This window comes from Saccostrea cucullata, unplaced genomic scaffold, assembly GCF_032062105.1.
Source record: "Saccostrea cucullata isolate Sc308-1 unplaced genomic scaffold, CSIRO_AGI_Scuc_v1 ctg8830, whole genome shotgun sequence".
Classification (NCBI taxonomy): domain Eukaryota; kingdom Metazoa; phylum Mollusca; class Bivalvia; order Ostreida; family Ostreidae; genus Saccostrea; species Saccostrea cuccullata.
Window position 1 is genome coordinate 16,995 of NW_026932440.1, and position 19,869 is coordinate 36,863.

General features: G+C 35.0%; 1 protein-coding gene across 1 annotated transcript in view; it reads left to right on the top strand.

The window, feature by feature from the left end:
- The first annotated feature begins 3,489 nt into the window (after positions 1–3,489).
- The window catches only part of LOC134235149 (multidrug resistance-associated protein 1-like), a 28,945-nt gene continuing 12,565 nt past the window's right edge, over positions 3,490–19,869 (top strand). Inside the window, exon 1 of the mRNA XM_062717250.1 lies at positions 3,490–3,859. Within this exon, the coding sequence (XP_062573234.1) occupies positions 3,542–3,859 (318 nt within the window). The 5' untranslated portion in view covers positions 3,490–3,541. The remainder of the gene's footprint in view (positions 3,860–19,869) is intronic.

Below are 19,869 nucleotides of genomic sequence, written 5' to 3' on the forward strand. Positions count from 1 at the left end.
GGTATGTAAACTGTAGGCATACTTTAGGTATACTTTTGAAGTTTGTATCTTTTAGGTAGATTATAGGCACATTTTAGGCATGCCTAGAAGGTACCTATCCGATTGTGTGCCAATATTGTGCATTTATGATACCTAATGTGTGCCTATCATTAGATTTAGGTATACTTTAGGTATGCCTATTGTGTACCAATTTGCTACCTATACTTGTACAAGTGGTTCCAAACTTGCATACTTTAAGTATACTTTTTTTGTGCCTATTTTTACCCAAGATAGGTATGCCTAATCTGTACCTTATTTTGGTATGGGCACCCCTGTTTCTTTTTTTCAAAAAACATTAGGCCTAGCAGTTAAGTTGTTGTTGCAAATTCCTTAATATAGACACATTTCATACATTTTACTTTGTTTCCTTATGATAATGTATGTGTAACTTACCAGGAATCTTCATGTACTTGTAGTTTTAGGTGGCCTAGCTTAGCACCGTTTGCACTTCCACCATTCCAAGAATAACAGTGTAAAATTCATGATTCCTCGGTCCTAACAACTGTAAGCTTTTGAAAGTTTAAAAGACCTCCTACAGATTGTCACACATTTTTAAAATTAAAAAAACGCAGATAGCAAAGATTTTTTTTACCGGTACACGACTTTCTTTCTTTTATGTCCACATCAGCAGAACAACATCAGCAATATATATGTCAGCAATTTGAATAGAAATCGTTCATATAGTTTTAAAGGGGTTATCTGTAATTTTGTGGAAAAAAACGTATGAGATAAATAGAACATCTATAATTGTGTGATTTGATATTGACTTCATCCAACTCATTGAAAAAGTGTATATTTGCTCGTAATGCCTGGCAAATATGCTCCATTTCTACTCGCTGGATAAAGCCAATATCAAATAACACAATATAGATATCCTCTATTATTATGATGTTGATTAAGTAAAGGATCACTTCATTCTAAATAGGAATTTGACCTATAGGACCGGGCTTGGTTTTTTTCTCTACAAAAAACATTGTCAATTTCCATTCCAATTAATGACATTAGGCTGAACACATATAATAATATGTTTTTCCTGTCTTTTTTTCACTGAGTAGAGGTATGAGAAACCATTTCATTGATTTCCTGAATTTGTTATCTCCAAATGTAATAATTGATATTTGTCTTAACTTCTCAATTATGTCCATAATGGTAATGTTTATTGTCTCTAAAATTCTTTTCTTTATGTCGCAAGGCTCTTTTAGCTGTGAATATAATAAAACGTGCCATTAATGTGTGCAAATTATATAGGCCTAAATGAAATCTAAGGGAGTACAATTACTGATATTTGTAGCCAAAATCATGGTGATTAAATTCTAAATAATATAATATACAATTGAAATTCTTCGCAGCTCAATACTCCAAGAATACCTGTATTGAGTAACATAGAGTGAGTTATAATTGTCCTCGAGAAAGTGTGCTTATACTGAGGTTTGTTCCGCCTGACTGACAACTGTACTTTGGATTGTTACGATTTGATATTTCTTTAGTGTTTCTTATATCAAGAATGAGCATGCATAAAGGATAGATAATTGAAGCAAAATACACAAGTCTATAAAAAAAATATATGAAAATAGCCTTTGATAAGGCGAAGACTTAACACTTTGAAAGTGTGGTACCAGGTGGATTGGAAACCCCAATCTTTAAAAAGTTAGTTCGCACAGTGTAACAGTCAGCGCTTAAATCAACTGAGTAAGTCTGACTATAAGATTTGAATGTATAAATTTGAAGCAGATTATTAAAATCTGGTTTTCATATTTTTTGTAGGTTTTTTTTGTGAATTTCGACCCTAGGGCAGGAGTGCCCCTAAAAAAGTCCTATGTTATATTATTCCATACATCCAAACCTATCAAAATATTACAATTTTATTTAGGGGCAGGCCTGGCCTGAAGTACTTTTAGGCCAACATTCTCACAAAAATTTATGCTTTAATGGACAAAATGGTGTTCCGGCCAACTTTTGAGGTTTATTGTAAATGATACATTTTAGGTTTAAAATGCAAAGGACTATATATGTTAAGAGCCAATTTTGGCCCCCTAAAAATCAGCATTTTTGAATGACATTCAGATATGTTTAATTGATATTTATTTTGTGGAAGAGATTATATTAGATATATTTCCGATATATTTTTCACATTTATATGCACTCACTGGCTGTAAATGATGACGGAAATAACACTTCTTTATATATCTAACCAAAAAAGCCAAAAATAAGTCTTTTTCTTGATGTTTTTTCTTATGGGAAACAAAGAGCGCATTGTAGAACATGCATAATTTTTCTGTCAATAATTAGTATTGAATAGATACATCTTTGGTAAAAAATTAAAGTATATAATAGTTTGCGCTCAATATTTTCTGGAAGAAAAACTGCTTGAAAAAAGCAGTTTTATACAAAATATGCTAAAATTGCAGGAAAACATGAACTTTCTGATTTCATATTTCTATATCAACGGCATTTTGATCAAATTGAAAATTAACAATAAAGGTCGCATGTATAACTGTGCAAAGTAAAGCTATATATAAATTAAAAGTAAGATATTCATTTTAGGGGGCCATTTGAGACACTTACTATATATTGCTCTTTGAAAAATTTAGACATATACCGGTCTACGATAGAAAACAACAAATAAAGATTAATTTTTAAATGTCACTTTTTCTGGGAAAATGTTCTCTCCTATAGTTCAATTCTTTTGTTATAGTGAATAGTGAATACATCCTTTTTAAACACAAGTACACCAAATTATAGAGTATTTATGCAGGTAAATTTTGTGACATTTTATACCGTATGTATAGCCGGATATAAACAAAGAAAATTTTATTGACAGTGCTATTTGTAAAAGTAAAAAAAAAATGTTGTGCACTGAGACCACCAATATTTAAATGGAATAAATGCATATGACATCATAGGCCTTTAATATTTTGTCAAAATAACGAAAGGATCATTTCAACAGCATGCAAGAAATTATTAGTTTTGGTTAAGGAAGCTCTAAACACTGCACACTAACGAGCTCTACTTATAGGGTAGTTTTATGCAGTTTAAGAGTGATCTGCCTGTAGAAGTAAGATTTTAAAAGATGTTATTTTCTGTTAATTAGATGATTAGTAATAGATTAAATTGTTTTTAGCAGTATATTAGACCAAGATTAAGTAATTGATTTCATTATTTTCATTAATTTTCCCAACGTAAGTAAACAGCAGTGATTTCTGCTCATAAATAGTCCATTGTCTTTGAGCATTCTTCCTGCAGAAATAAGGCAGGCACCCATTGTTACAAATAAATGAAAAAACTCGGTATGCACACCTTTATATAATATATTTTTCTCCAAGTCTAAAAAGCAGTTTCTGTTAGTGTTTAGAGCTTTCTTAAATAATATTTGAAATATTCAAAGAGTTTGTTTTTCTGGGACAACCATCGAATAAGAGTTTCTTTTAAATCAAGTCATCCATTAATTTCAGACTGCACATATAGTTGAGGAAAACCTTTTATAAACCATCTTTTCTTTTATATGACAGGTTCTCTAGCAGCTGTAGCAGCTTTTTCAATGGCTCTTGGTGGCATTTTGGCTTCAGATAGGCTGTTTTTAGGACTGTTAAAGCATCTACTAAATTGCCCAATGCAGATATTCCAAGAGCACTCTATGGGGCAATTCATAAACCGCTACTCATCAGACATAGCTGAAATAGATTTTATTGTTCCATTTACCATACGGTCAATGGTCAATATTTTGCTTCAACTGGCTTCCGTTCTTGGTCTAATTTTGTATGCAGTTCCTGCCTTTGGAATAATAATCCCAATCTTGGTTATTCTATACTATGTTTTACAGGTATCTTTTATTATACTTTTTATTTCTTCTGGAAAGTAGGACACAATCTATCACTATCTTGTCTGCAAACAGTACTATATATCCATAAATTCATATGTCCTGCTATATGATGAGTAAGCTTTTGATTCATTTGCTGAACTGATTTGGATTTTTATCTATTATCCATTTTTTTTTAAGGATGTATTCTTCTGATACCCGGAAAAAAATGTGCATTAAACTTTCCAAACGCTTATATTTTTAGCTCACCTGAGCTGAAAGCTCAAGTGAGCTTTTCTGATCACCCGTTGTCAGTCGTCCGTCCGTCCGTCTGTCTGTCTGTCTGTCCGTCCGTCCGTCTGTAAACTTTTCACATTTTCAACTTCTTCTCAAGAACCACTGGGCCAATTTTCACCAAACTTGGTACAAAGCATCCTTGGGTGAAGGGAAATTTAAATTGTTAAAATCAAGGGCCAAGACCCCTTCCAAGGGGAGATAATCAAGAAAATACGAAAATAGGGTGGGGTCATTAAAAAATCTTCTTCTCAAGAACCACTGGGTCAGAAAAGCTGAAACTTATATGAAAGCATCCTGGGGTAGTGTAGATATTAAATTGTTAAAATCATGACCCCCGGGGGTAGTGCGGGGCCACAATAGGGAATCCAAGTTTTACTTAGAAATATATAGAACAAATCTTTAAAAATCTTCTTCTCAAGAACCACTGGACCAGAAAAGCTGAAACTTATGTGGAAGAATCCTTGGGTAGTGTAGATATTAAATTGTTAAAATCATGACCCCCGAGGGTAGGGCGGGGCCACAATAGGGAATCCAAGTTTTACATTGAAATATATAGAACAAATCTTTAAAATTCTTCTTTTCAAGAACCACTGGGCCAGGAAAGCTGAAACTTATGTGGAAGAATCCTTGGGTAGTGTAGATATTAAATTGTTAAAATCATGACCCCCGGGGGTAGGGCGGGGCCACAATAGGGAATCCAAGTTTTACATAGAAATATATAGAACAAATCTTTAAAAATCTTCTTCTCAAGAACCACTTGGCCAGGAAAACTGAAACTTATGTGGAAGAATCCTTGGGTAGTGTAGATATTAAATTTTTAAAATCATGACCCCCGGGGGTAGGGCAGGGCCACAATAGGGATTACAAATTTTACATAGAAATATATAGAACAAATCTTTGAAATTCTTCTTCTCAAGAACCACTCGACTAGGAAAGCTGAATCATACGTGGGAGCATCCTTGGGTAGTGTAGATACTAAATTGTTAAAATCATGACCCCCGGGGGTAGGGCAGGGCCACAATAGGGAATCCAAGTTTTACATTGAAATATATAGAACAAATCTTTAAAATTCTTCTTCTCAAGAACCACTGGGCCAGGAAGGCTGAAACTTATGTGGAAGCATCCTTTGGTTGTGTAGATATTAAATTGTTAAAATTATGACCCCTGAGGGTAGGGCAGGGCCACAATAGGGAATCCAAGTTTTACATAGAAATATATAGAACAAATCTTTAAAAATCTTCTTCTCAAGAACCACTGGGCCAGGAAAGCTGAAACTTATGTGGAAGCATCCTTGTGTAGTGTAGATATTAAATTGTTAAAATCATGACCCTCGGGGGTAGGGCGGGGCCACAATGGGGAATCCAAGTTTTACATAGAAATATATATAGAACAAATCTTTAAAAATCTTCTTTTCAAGAACCACTAGGCCAGGAAAACTGAAACTTATGTGGAAGCATCCTTGAGTAGTGTAGATATTAAATTGTTAAAATCATGACCCTCGGGGGTAGGGCGGGGCCACAATGGGGAATCCAAGTTTTACATAGAAATATATATAGAACAAATCTTTTAAAAAGATCTGCATCACCCAAGTTACTCAGGTGAGCGATGTGGCCCATGGGCCTCTTGTTCTAAAAGTGTAATATCCAAGGAATAATTTAAAGACAAAAAAAGTGTTCATCTAAGAGAGATTCAACCCCTCGAATATAGACCAAAATAGAGCATGGGAAATTTCATTAAAAATGCTATTAGACCATAAAATACCCCCATAAACTTATAAATATAATCAATTTAAACTTAATTTTCCTAAGATTTTCTTGAAAGTATTGTTGATTTTTTAAGAAAAATATGTGCAATTAAATACCAATTAATTAACTTGTACCCAAAAATGTTGTTCACCAGTCTCAAAATTAGGCAAATTTTTCCCTATAAAATTGCTCGAAAAACCAAAGAAAGACATATTTCTACATTTAAACTTTTTAAGAAAATTGTTGTACAGTTTCTTTGGGTATTATGGATCCTTTTCATAGCATGAAAAGTAGGGGTTAGTGACTAGTGTACATATGAGAAAGTTTTGATATTTTTTATACCCCGGGTATCCCCACCCCTATTTCTTTTCAGCATTTAATGAAAATAAATCAAGGCATTTAGGCATCAAATTATGTGTTTTTATTCACCAAATATTCAAAATTAGTGTGATAATTAGCTCACCTGAGCCGAAGGCACAAGTGAGCTTTTCTGATCACATTTTGTCCGGCGTCCGTCTAGCTGTCTAGCTGTCTGTCTGTCCGTCTGTCTGTAAACTTTTCACATTTTCGACTTCTTCTCAAGAACCGCTGGGCCAATTTCAACCAAACTTGCCACAAAGCATCCTTGGGTGAAGGAGATTCAAGTTTGTTCAAAAAAAGGGCCAGGCCCTCATTCAAGGGGAGATAATTGGGATTTAATGAAAATTTGGTGGTATGTTTTAAAAATCTTCTTCTCAAGAACCACTGTGCCAGGAAAGATGAAACTTATGGGGAAACATCCTCAGGTAGTGTAGATTCAAATTTGTTCAAATCTTGGCCCCCGGGGGTAGGGCGGGGCCACAATGGCCGACCAAAGTTTTACATAGAAATATATGGGAAAATTCTTTAAAAATCTTCTTCTCAAGAATGACAAAGCCATGATTGATCATATTTATATGGAAGCATCATCAGGTAGTGTAGATTCAAGTTTGTTCAAATCATGACCCCCTGGGGGGTAGGGCAGGGCCACAATGGCCGACCAAAGTTTTACATAGAAATATATAGGAAAATTCTTTAAAAATCTTCTTCTCAAGAATGACAAAGCCATAATTCATAATATTTATATGGAAGCATCCTCAGGTAGTGTAGATTCAAGTTTGTTCAAATCATGACCCCCATGGGTTAGGCGGGGCCACAATGGCCGACCAAAGTTTTACATAGAAATATATAGGAAAATTCTTAAAAGATCTTCTTCTCAAGAATAACAAAGCCATTATTGGTCATATTTATATGGAAGCATTCTCAGGTAGTGTAGATTCAAGTTTGTTCAAATCATGACCCCCGGGGTAGGGTAGGGCGGGGCCACAATGGCCGACCAAAGTTTTACATAGAAATATATAGGAAAATTCTTTAAAAATCTTCTTCTCAAGAATAACAAAGCCATAATTGATCATATTTATATGGAAGCATCCTCAGGTAATGTAGATTCAAGTTTGTTCAAATCATGACCCCTGGTGGGTAGGGCGGGGCCACAATGGCCAATCAAAGTTTTACATAGACATATATAGGAAAATTCTTTAAAAATCATCTTCTCAAGAATAGCAAAGCCATTGCTCATGGGACTACTTTTGGATTTAAACTTTTCAAAAATAAACCAATAAACCAATAAACCTACTTTTTCCTAGCCACAGTGTTCAGGTGAGCGATGTGGCCCATGGGCCTCTTGTTTCAGGTAATAATTGCACTTTTGTTAAGAAAAGTTTTTTATGAACAAAAAGTAATCAATTAACACATTAAACTTCATAATAGTTTGTTAGATGTCCTCTCTTTCTCTTGCTCAGAAATATTCCATTTTTTAACCCGCATAGGCCGCCATAGAATGAAGCGACCTAGTTTTTTATCGAATGTAAACAGCTAAAAATTATAGATGTTATCTTATTATTTTCATACGGTATGTCTATAAATTTGGGATAGATATTCTGCACTTACAATATCAAAGGAAATTTATCATATACTACGAGCTGAAGTTGCAATAAAAAGGATAATACAAATGCTGTCGTCTGCACGAATCTGAAGACCCCTTAGGCCTAACGTTCCGTATATGTATGTAACATGTTTATGCTATGTTTCAGTTTGCGATGTGACAGTATACTAAGTATTTTGAAACTTTTATATCTATAATGCATAAACATTGCTATTTTCAATAAGTTTGAAAGCATTGGATACCTACATTTTCCCTTTTTCCACTGCTAGGCTACTGGATCGTCGTCAACACACTTCGGCGCTCTTGGCTGGTATGTTTGGGGACCGCTTTCAAGAATGTACCTGTAGGCCTAATTGTGATATCGGCAATTTTTTAAATGTTTTAAAATTTCTGTCGGTTGGCTCTTTTAACAGAGTGCCATTCGGCATTCCTGTCGCTTTGAAACAGGCGATCCCATCTTCTTCCCCTCTCGATCATGTCGATTTCTTAGGCCTATGTCGTAAATATCGTAATTTTGCACATGTCTCGGTCATTAATACAACATAGAAAGATTTGTTATTTAAAAATAAATATAGTTTAACATGTTAATCATAAAAACTTAAAAAACTTGTTTGTAAATTGTTATCAGTTTGAATTTTACGACATGTTTAAGTACGAAGACCCACTTGGGGTAAAATGATCAGAAGAATTCATCCTTAAGTAAACTCAGGTGACCTATTGGTAATTCTGTTTTCATCAGATGTCGTGCATTAACATTTTCATCTTCATCTCTGCAACCTCTCAACCAATTTCAACCAATTTTGGCATAAAGCATCTACGGGTGGGTGAAGGGGAACAGAAATTGTGAACATCATGGTCCCTGCCCCTTTGGGGTCTGAGGGCTGGGACCAAAACCACTTAAATTAATGCAAACTTCTCTTTATTCCTGGGCATCAACCTGTCAAACTGTTGGCATAATTGTAATCAGCAGCCCTCTACCAAAATTGTGGAATTGTAACTCCAAGGTCAGGAATTTTTGTGCTAGGGCTAGGCTAAAAAGATTATATAGAGTGAAAATACATTATTTCTTTGCAAATCTTCTTTTCGATCTGCTCTTGGGCATTAAAAAAACTTACAAGTACATAGATATGTTGAATAAGGCTGCCTCTTCCAAAATTGTGAATTTCATGGCCCCTGGGTCAGTGATTCTAGTGCTACGGTGGGGCTATATAGATTATATAGTGAAAATGCATTGTTTCTTTGAAAAGCTTCTCTGTTTCTGGGTATTTAATAAACCAACAAGTAGATAGTTATGTTGAATAAGGTTGCCTCTTCCAAAATTGTGAATTTTGTGGCCCCGGGGTCAGGTGTTCTGCTGTTAAGGCCAGGCTCCATTGATTATATAGTGAAAATGCATAATTTCTTTAAAAAATTTTTCCTTTGCTTCTGAGTATTATGGCAATAATCTAAGTACATATTTACATTGTATGACGAAGAAGGGTGTCTCTTCCAAAGTAATTTATTTCAGGGCCCCTGGTTCAGGAGTACTCAGGGGGGTACATAGTCTGAAAATAAATTAATGCTTTGAAATCTTCTCTTAGGTATTAATCTACCATTTAATATGATGAAATAAAATTTATGATTTTGAAATGTGTGGCCCAAAGTCAGTGGTAACTGTGGGATGGGATGCACAACTGGTTATAAAATGGAAAGACATTTTCTCTGTTACTTTGATCTATCTCTGAGTATTAAGTAACCAAAGAAAGCATGCTAAGTGTATAGTTATGATAAGCTTTCAGAATTGTGAATTTCATGGCCTCTGGTTTAAAACACGAACCAAATTCATCTCTTGGAAAGTTGTTACATGGTACTCAGGTGACCTATAAGGCCTGTGGTCCTCTTGAATAACTCACCTGAGCTGAAGGCTCAAGTCAGTTTTTCTGATAAAAAAAATTGTCTGTTGTCGCAATTGGCGTTGTTGTCATTGTTGTCATTGTTGGCATTGTCTTCATCGTCCTTGTTGTAAACTTTTCACATTTTCATCTTCTTGTCAAGAACCACTGGGCTAATTTTAACAAAACTTGCCACAAAGTATTTATGGGTAAAGGAGATTCAAGTTTATTCTAAAGAAAAACTATGTCCTCTTCCAAGGGGAGATAATTATGAATTATTAAAAATTTTTAATAAATTTCTTCTCAAGAACCAGTGAACCAGGAAAGAAGAAACTCATGTGGAAGCATTATTACAATGCACTTTGAAAAATTACGCCACTTTGAAAAATTTTTTCAAAGTGCGTTAAATTTTGGACCAAATTAATGCACTTTGAAAAAATAAAATTTCTTTTCAAAGTGTGTTAATATCAACCGTATTAAAGCACTTTGAAAAAAAAATGTGTACGGCTTGGTCAATATTCTTGCAAATCTACAGTATGATAAATAATTGAACCTGTTCAGTTGGATAACTTTTGGGTGATAAGGGATGCGAAAGTTAGTGATTTTGATTTTTCCATACATATCTCTTAAGGGGGCCGACTATAGTTTTATTGTGTGAAAACTACAATAGCGAAAACTCTTTATTTTTATACCATATATAGCTTACATTAACTTTAGTGTACGTGCAAAGTTTGGGGGAAATCTACCGTCCGGGTATTTTTAAGGGACCGTCTCAAAATACAGGTACATTTACTATAGGATTATATAGGAAAATGCCAATTTTTAGCACTTTAAAGCAAATTATACAAATACTACAATAGACATTTTGTTCAAACTATAATATTTGATGAGTAATACTATATTATACAATATATATAAGAAACACAAAATTCTACCGTCTTGTTACCAGAGGGGGCATCTCAAAATGCAAAAAATCAGCAAATGTTACTATTTTTATAGAGTATTACTAAATATGACGTACACAATGGAGTCACATGAAAAAATAGTAAAAATATTGGAGATATTCTCAAATTTCTATGTTTTAAATTTCAAGAGCGTATGTTTATTACTTTTTCTTTAACAATATTTTAATTACCCGTTTCTTTAAGAGCTACAGGTTATCATAACGTCAAAAACACACTGCAACGACGTCAACCTACCTATCAATTGCAAAATCGGTTAAAAAATCAGTTATATCAAATTGTAATTACATTTCTATACCTATAATTTCTTAATTTTGTTTAATTTAAATAATTAAGCGAAAAAAGTTGCATTAAAACAGTATATACGCTTCATTTTACTATGATGCGCGAAATATTGCGCAAAGGAAACTATAATCGGCCCCCTTAAATGTTTTACAGTACTTATTTTTTCCAGTTCACATGCATTTTATGTGAACTAAAATTTATAGAAATTTTTCAACATCTTAACAGTTATGCAAATACATATATTTGGATATATTTGGGGAAGCATAGGCATCAATATCCGGGAGGGGGGGGTCTTAGGCACACAAATGTTTTGCAAATACATAAATAATATAGGCATTGATAATTGGGGCTTACCTTTGGACTGGGGGTGGAGGGTCCACTTTCAATTTGCTACCGACTGCTAAGTATAAGAAAAAAAAAGTAGGGTTGAGAGACCTTCTACTTGTTTTCTCTTTGTTCTCACTGGCAATCAATACATGAAAATTTTAAAAGTTTGAGAGCTATAAATATTTCAAATTGATTCTCTCAATTACTAAATTTTAAGTCTAGAAGTTTTGTTTTCTACATATTTTTAGGTCACCTGAGTCACTCAGGTGATCTATTGCTATCCGTTTTCATCCATCGTCGTCCATTGTGTGTCATGTATCGTGTGTCATGTGTTAACATTTGAACATTTTCAGCTTCTTTTCTAAAACCACAGAACCAATTTCAACCAAATTTGGTATACAGCATCCATGGGAGAAGGGGAACAAAAATTTTGAATGTCATGGTCCCTGCCCCCCTGGGGCCTGAGGGGTGGGGCCAAAACCACTAAAATTAATGCAATCTTTAAAAATATTCTTCTTTACTCCTGGACATCAAGCAGTAAAACTGTTGGAATGAATGTAATGAGCATTGAGTCATCTACCAAAATTATGAAATTCATGGCCCCAGGATTAGGGGTTCTAGTGCGAGGGTGGGGCTATATGAAAATGCATTATTTCTTTAAGAATCTTGTTCTCTGCTCCTGAGTATTAAATAAACTATCTAAGTACATAGTTATGATGAGGAAGAATGCCTCTTCCAAAATTGTGAATTTTATGGCCCCAGGGACAGGGGCTCTGGTGTTAGGGTTGGGCTCTATTGATTATACATGTGTAGTGAAAATGCATTAAATCTCTGAAAATCTCCTTCTCTGCTCTGGGGTATTGAATAAACTAACTAAGTACATAGTTATGATGAGCAAGAGTGCCTCTTTCAAATTTGTGAATTTCATGGCCCCAGGGTCAGGGGTTCTGGTGTTAGGGCGGGGCTCTATTGGTTATATTCATTTGTGAAAATGCATTAAATCTTTGAAAATCTTCTTTTCTGGTCCTGGGTATTAAATAAACTAACTAAGTACATAGTTATGATGAGCAAGAGTGCCTCTTTCAAATTTGTGAATTTCATGGCCCCAGGGTCAGGTGTTCTGGTGTTAGGGTGGGGCTCTATTAATTATTAGTGAAAAGGCATTAAATCTTTGAAAATCTTCTCTCTGCTCCTGGGTATTAATGAACTAAGTACGTAGTTATAATCAGCAAGAGTGCCTCTTCCAAAATTGTGAATTTCATGGCCCCTGTGTCAGGGGTTTTGCTATTTGGTGTAAGGGGAGGGGGTCTTTTGATTATAAAGTGAAAATACATTAATTCTTTGAAAATCTTTTACTTTGCTCACGGGTATTATGCCAATGATCTAAGTATATATATTTATGATGAAGAAAGGTGCATCTAGCAAAATGGTTAATTTCATGACCCGTGGATCAGGGGTATCAGGGAGGGGGATACATAGTCTGAAAATAAATTAATGCTTTGAAATCTGCTCATAAGTATTAATCAACCAAATTTCATGAAATGGCATTTATGATAAAATTTTCAAAATTTTGAAATATGTGGCCCCAGGGTCAGCAGTTTCTGTGGGGTGGGGTGCACATCTGGTTTGGAATGGATGTGCATTTTCTCTTAGTTACTCTGATCTACTATGGGTATTAAGTGACTATGTAGTAACATATAAGTGTATAATTATGTTAAGCAATGGTGCCTCTTTCCAAATAGTGAATTTCATGGCCTCTGGTTTAAAACACAAACCAAATTCAATTGTTGGAAAGTTGTTACATGATTTTCAGGTGACCTATAAGGCCCGTGGACCTCTTGTTTCAAAGTATGTTAAATATACAATTGTAAGAAAATTTTATGTACACTCTTAACGCACTTCGAAAATTTTTTTTCAAAGTGTGTTGAGTGTGTCCTAAATTTAAAGCACTTTGTAAATTTTTTTCAAAGTGTGTTAACTTTGCCCAAATTTTAATGCACTTTGAAAATTTTTTTCAAAGTACATAATTTTTTCAAAGTGCGTTGCCACAAAGCATCCTCAGATAGTGCAGATTCAATTTTCTTCAAATCTTAACCCCAGTGGGTGATGAGGGGCCACAATTGACGATCAAAATTTTACATAGGAATGTATAGCAAAATTCTTCTAAAAAACAGCAAAGACATGTTTGGTCATATTTATATGGAGGCATCCTCAGGTGGTGTATGTAGATTCAAGAGCAGAAAAGCCATAATTATTGATATTTATAATGAAGCATCCTAAGGTGGTGTAAAATTAGGTTTGTTTAAATCATGACCCCCAGAGGTAGGGTGGGACAACAATGGTCGTTCAAAGTTTTACATAGGAATTTAAAGGGAAAATCTTTAAAAATCTTCTCAAGAACAGCAAACACATGATTGGTCATATTTATATGGAAGCATCCTCAGGTGGTGCAGATCTAAGTTTGTTCAAATCATGACCTCAGGGTTAGGGTGGGGCCACAATGCTCGATCAAAGTTTTTCTTAAGATCAGCAAGGCTATGATTTGGTTTTTAGCTCACCTGAGCTGAAGGCTCAAGTGAACCTTTCTGATCGAAATTTGTCCGTTGTCTGTCGTTGATGTCGTTGTAAACTTTTCACTTTTCTTTCTTCTTCTCAAGGAATATAAAGGTTATATCAGTCAAAACTTTCATCTTATTAACACCAAAGCTAATGTATTATAACAATTTAAAAGCATCTGTAGGAAGTGTAGATCTAAGTTTGTTCAAATACCCCTCTCTCCCCTGAACCCACTTTTATATTTAAACTTTTAAACTGATTTTTGCTTTTATCTAGCTAGTTGCTCAGGTGAGCAATGTCTCCCCAGGGCCTCTTGTTATACATCTATCTTAAGATGGGATGTATTATGTTGTAGACTTCATGTCCATCCATCTGTCTGTCCATCTTTTACCTTTTTCGTGTCCGGCTCATAACTTTAATGCTATTAGGCCTAGAGGTATCACACTTTGTCAGCTGATACATCTTGGGTAGAACTTTGCGCATTAAAATAAGGTCGCTTTGAACTTTATTTAAAAAGTTATAGCCAAATATGGAAAAATCCTGTCCAGCTCATAACTAGAAAACTTAGACTTATAATCATCCAACTTGGTCAGTTTATGCATCTTATGTAGAAGGTAAAAGATGTGTGGCGACCAATTTCAAGGTCACTATGATCTTTAATTTAAGTGATTTTAGTTTAAATGTGTCTCTTTTGCTCTTTTGAGCCAAAGGCTCAAAGAACTAATACTATGGCCATTTGTGTGGTGTGCATTAATTTTTTAGAATGTGGGCAATAACTCAAGAACCCCTTGGCCCATCAGTGTCAAATTTATCACAGGGTATTCTTGGCCCAAGGGCTACCATTTATACTAAAACTAGGGTAAGGACCCTTAAACAAGGGGAGATAATCAGGAAAATAAAACCAAAAGTACTGGTTGCTAAAAAATCTTCTTCTCTAGAACCACCAAACAGATTTTCACCAAACTTACCTACAAGGATCAGGATATGTTGAAAATTAAAAGTTTTTCAAGGCATCACCCTGGGGTAAAGGGCGTGGTCTCAAGGTCACTTCAAAGTTGACCAAAAATTACACTTATTTTAATAGAAATGTTTATATTTTGCTCACTATATATACTAGGATAATCAAATCTTGTAACTTGATGCATCTTAGGACCACATCATGTTAACTTAAAAAGAAGGTCACAGTGACCTACTTTTTCAATTTTGCAGGCATTTGTTTCAAATTGATTTGGGGGCATATTTTGGACATTTTTAGGCCTTTGATCATCAGACTTTGTCAGTTGATGCATCTTCGGTCTTCAAACAAAGTCAACTTAAAAATAGGTCACCGTGACCTTCTCTTATAATTTTATAGCTAATCTTTTCGAAAACATTTAATACCATTATTGCTAGGGATGTCAAAATTGTCAATAATTGATATTCGAATATTCGATAGGAGTATTCGAATATATTCGAATATTCGATAAAATAAATACATCTTGCATTATAAAATAAATTTCTTCACTTTCCTGTCAAGCAGTATAGGTTTTATGCCATTATTTTGGAACAGAAACTAATTACAGAGTTTGCATGGTAAATTTGCAATTATATATATTTTATAATTATCGAATATATGAAGAGTATGCATCCAAAATATTATGTTTTTTTAAAATTGAAAATATAAAAGATTCTTTAGCATGTTCCAGATTTATTGATCGTCTTACTAAAGTCTAAACTGATAACTCCTACAAATTCAAACCAAGCAGAGCTATTATCTAACGGAGAAAAAATAAAAGCAATTACTTTTTGCTAATTAATTTCCTGATAATGATTTTAATGATATTTACATAAAAAAGGGGATCCATGTGTTTACTGTAAAACTGTGTCCTTACAACAATACAAGCTGACTGTAAGTAGTGGACACTATTTTACCAACCATTAATGATCAAATATTAAATAAATTACCTTTATAGATACACTCTTCACACCTTTCAGGTAATCCAAGAGGACTGTCTTTTAATTTTGTAAAACTTGATTCAATTTCTAATAAAAATTGCCAGGTTTTTCTCTCTTTTAAATGCCTGTACAGTTAAAAAACGAATATTCGAATCATGAATTTATATTCGAATATCAACTCATCGAATGAATATTCGAATATTCGTTGACATCCCTAATTATTGCAGACACTGAGAGGTTTAAAATCATTAAATTCTTTGAGTTGATGCATCTTGGGACCTTAAAACATACTTTTTGAATATTGCAAGTTTTCATATTGTTTTCATATTGTTTAAAAGGCATATTTTGAATACTTTCAGACCTATGATCATCAATATATATTTAAGTATCTGGGGTACTTATTGGCTTAGAATCATCAAACTTTGTCAGTTGATGCATCTTGGATTTAACTTACCTCATTTTTTAAATTGTTCATACCTAGAACATGTTCTTCCATATCGAATCAACTGAGGTATAAACTCTATATGCAGGTGACAAAGGTATATTGCTGCATAATTAAGGGAAGCTGATGATTGAAAAGTGGAAGTCATTATGTTTATCATAAGGCTTTGGTGTTAGGTAATCATTAACATCAAAGTGTATTATTTTGTTATCCCCTTGCACAACTAGTTGCGGAGGGGATATAGCATCGCAAATGTGCATATGTGTTTGTGTTAGTGTGTCCTTTGCAGCTTGTGGGCAAGATTTACAGAGAACCTTTGTGCATTAACCACTCTCAGCCCTTAGATACTTGTGTGGCATTATAAAAGGTTGAAGCCTATTCATTTTCAAATTAATTGAGGGAGTATTTCTTAAAATATAGCATTTTTAGCTCACCTGAGCCGAAGGCTCAAGTGAGCTATTCTGATCAAAATTTGTCTGTCGTCGTTGTCGTTGTTGTCGTCGTTAACTTTTCACATTTTCATCTTCTTCTCAAGAACCACTGGGCTAATTTCAACCAAACTTGCCACAAAGTATCCTTAGGTGAAGGGGATTCAAGTTTGTTCAGATGAAGGGCCACGCCCTTTTCAAAGGGGAGATAATTATGAATTAGAGAAAAATTAATGGCATTTTTAAAAAATCTTCTCAAGAACCACTGGGCTAGGAAAGATGAAACTCGTGTGGAATCATTCTCAGGTAGTGTAGATTCAAGTTTGTTCAAATCATGACCCCCGGGGGTAGGGTGGGGCCAAAATGGCCGATCATAGTTTTACATAGGAATATATAGGAAAAATCTTTAAAAATCTTCTTCTCAAGAACCACTGGACCAGGAAAGATGAAATTCATGTGGAATCATCCTCAGGTAGTGTAAATTCAAGTTTGTTCAAATCATGACCCCCAGGGGTAGGGTGGGGCCAAAATGGCCGATCAAAGTTTAACATAGGAATATACAGGAAAAATCTTTAAAACTCTTCTTCTCAAGAACCACTGGACCAGGAAAGATGAAACTCATGTGGAATCATCTTCAGGTAGTGTAGATTCAAGTTTGTTCAAATCATGACCTCCGGGGGTAGGGTTGGGCTTAAATGGCCGATCAAAGTTTAACATAGGAATATATATATATACGAAAAATCTTTAAAAATCTTGTTCTCAAGAACCACTGGTCTAGGAAAGAGAAACTCATGTGGAATCATCCTTAGGTAGTGTAGATTCAAGTTTGTTCAAATCATGACCCCCGGGGGTAGGGTGGTGCCAAAATGGCCTATCAAAGTTTTACATAGGAATATATATTTTAACCTTTTAAAATCTTCTTTTTAAGTACTTCAAAGCCATGCTTAGTAATATTTATAGGGAATCATCCTCAGGTAGTGTAGATTCTAGTTTGTTCAAATCATGACCCCCAGGGGGGTTAAAATTCAAGTCCCCTCTCCCCCCCCCCCCCACCCTCAGTAAACTTTCAGTTCTGATCTGATCTGTGCTTTTTCCTCACCAATTGCTCAGGTGAGCAATGTGGCCCCTGGGCCTCTTGTTACTACCACTAACCCTGAAATTTTATGGCAATGCTCACTTCTGCTTATTCGGGTTGCTTTCATAAAATGAAGGTTTATGTATGACTTGACAAATACCAATTCTGTTTAATCAACCTAGTAAATTTGGGTCGCTTTGATAGACTCGCTCAGTAAGTTTATTTGCGCATTCTCGTATAATTGTGCATATTTTGTTCAAATCATGACCCCCAGGGGTAGGATGGGGCCATGATGGAGGTGGGGTTCAAAGTTTAACATAGGAATACATAGGGAATATCTTTAAAATCTTCTTCTCCAGATCTTCGTGACCAGGTAAGATGAAACTCATGTGGAAGCATCTTCAGGTAGTGCAGGTAGAAGTTTGTTCAAATCATGACCCCCAGGGGTACGGTGGGGCCATGATGGGGTTGGGGGTTAACGTTTAACATAGGAATACATAGGGAATATCTTTAAAAATCTTCTTCTCCAGATCTTCATGGCCAGGGAAGATGAAACCCATGTGGAAGCATCTTCAGGTAGTGCAGGTACAAGTTTGTTCAAATCGTGACCCCAGGGGTATGGTGGGGCCATGATTGGGGGTGGGGGTTAACGTTTAACATAGGACTACATAGGGAGGATCTTTAAAAATCTTCTCCAGATCTTCTTGGCCAGGGAAGATAAAACTCATGTGGACGCATCCTCAGGTAGTGCAGGTACAAGTTTGTTCTAATCATGACCCCTAGGGGTATGGTTGGGCCAAGATTGGGGAGTTTAACATAGGAATACATAGGGTCCGGGAAAATCTTTAAAAATCTTCTTCTCAAGAACCACTGGGCCAGAAAAGATGAAACTCATGTGGAAGCATACTCAGGTAGTGCAGATTCAAGTTTGTTCAAATCGTGACCCCCGGCAGGGGGTAGGATGGGGCAACTATGGGGGGTTTCAAAGTTTAACATAGGAATACATAGGGAATATCTTTCAAATTCTTCTTTGCAAGAACGGCAAAGCCATGATTGGTCATAGTTACTGTAAACTTATTACATTTGACGGTGTATTCTTGTTAGCGCTTTTGGCAGAAAGATACTTCCGGTAATTCAAGTACATTGCTAAATGTCTTAATGATACGTAAATAAGAATATCAAGAAATGCGCTAAATCAAATCTACGCTAACTTGTTTAAAAATCACTTTCCACTAAAAAAAATACATGTACACTATATGGAAGCATCCTCGTATGGTGTAGATTCAAGTCTGTTCAAATCATGATCCCACTTGAACCCACTTTAATATTTAAATTTTTCAATACTGAACTGATTTTTGCTTTTAGTTTTACATAACTAGAGCTCAGGTGAGCGATGTGGCCCTTAGGCCTATTATTTAAGATGGGAGACATAAATGAACAGAAGTATATGTCAACAACAAAAATCGCACATTTTTTGTAAACAATATAATGAAAAATATGTAAAAACTGGTTTAAATGCATAATTCTGATGCTGAATGTTCCTAAATACTTCCTAATTATCAGATACTTTTGAATTATGAGTATCAGAGAGACTATTTTACATCAGAAGTTCAATAATTAAAGCAAATTCCTGAATGAAGAAACCTTAGAAGGAGTTATTGCCCTTGTCAACATATTTTAAAGATTGAATAATTGATTACATAAAGAAAATATGCATTTTTAGGTCACCTGAGTAACTCAGGTGACCTATTGCTATCCGTTTTCCTCCGTCGTCGTGTGTCGTGCGTTGTGTGTTAACATTTGAACATTTTCAGCTTCTTCTCTGAAACCACTTGACCAATTTCAACCAAATTTAGTATAAAACATCTATGGGTGAAGGAGAACAAAAATTGTGAATTTTATGCTCCCCGCCCTCTTGGGGCCTGAGGGGTGGGGCCAAAACCACTAAAATTATTGCAATCTTTAAAACTCTTCTTCTTTACTCCTGGACATCAAACAGGCAAACTGTTGGCATGAATGTAATGAGCATTGAGTCCTCTACCAAAATTGTGAAATTCATGGCCCCAGGGTCAGGGGTTCTTGTGCTAGGGTGGGGCTATATAGATTATATAGTGAAAATGCATGATTTCTTTGAAAATCTTCTTCTCT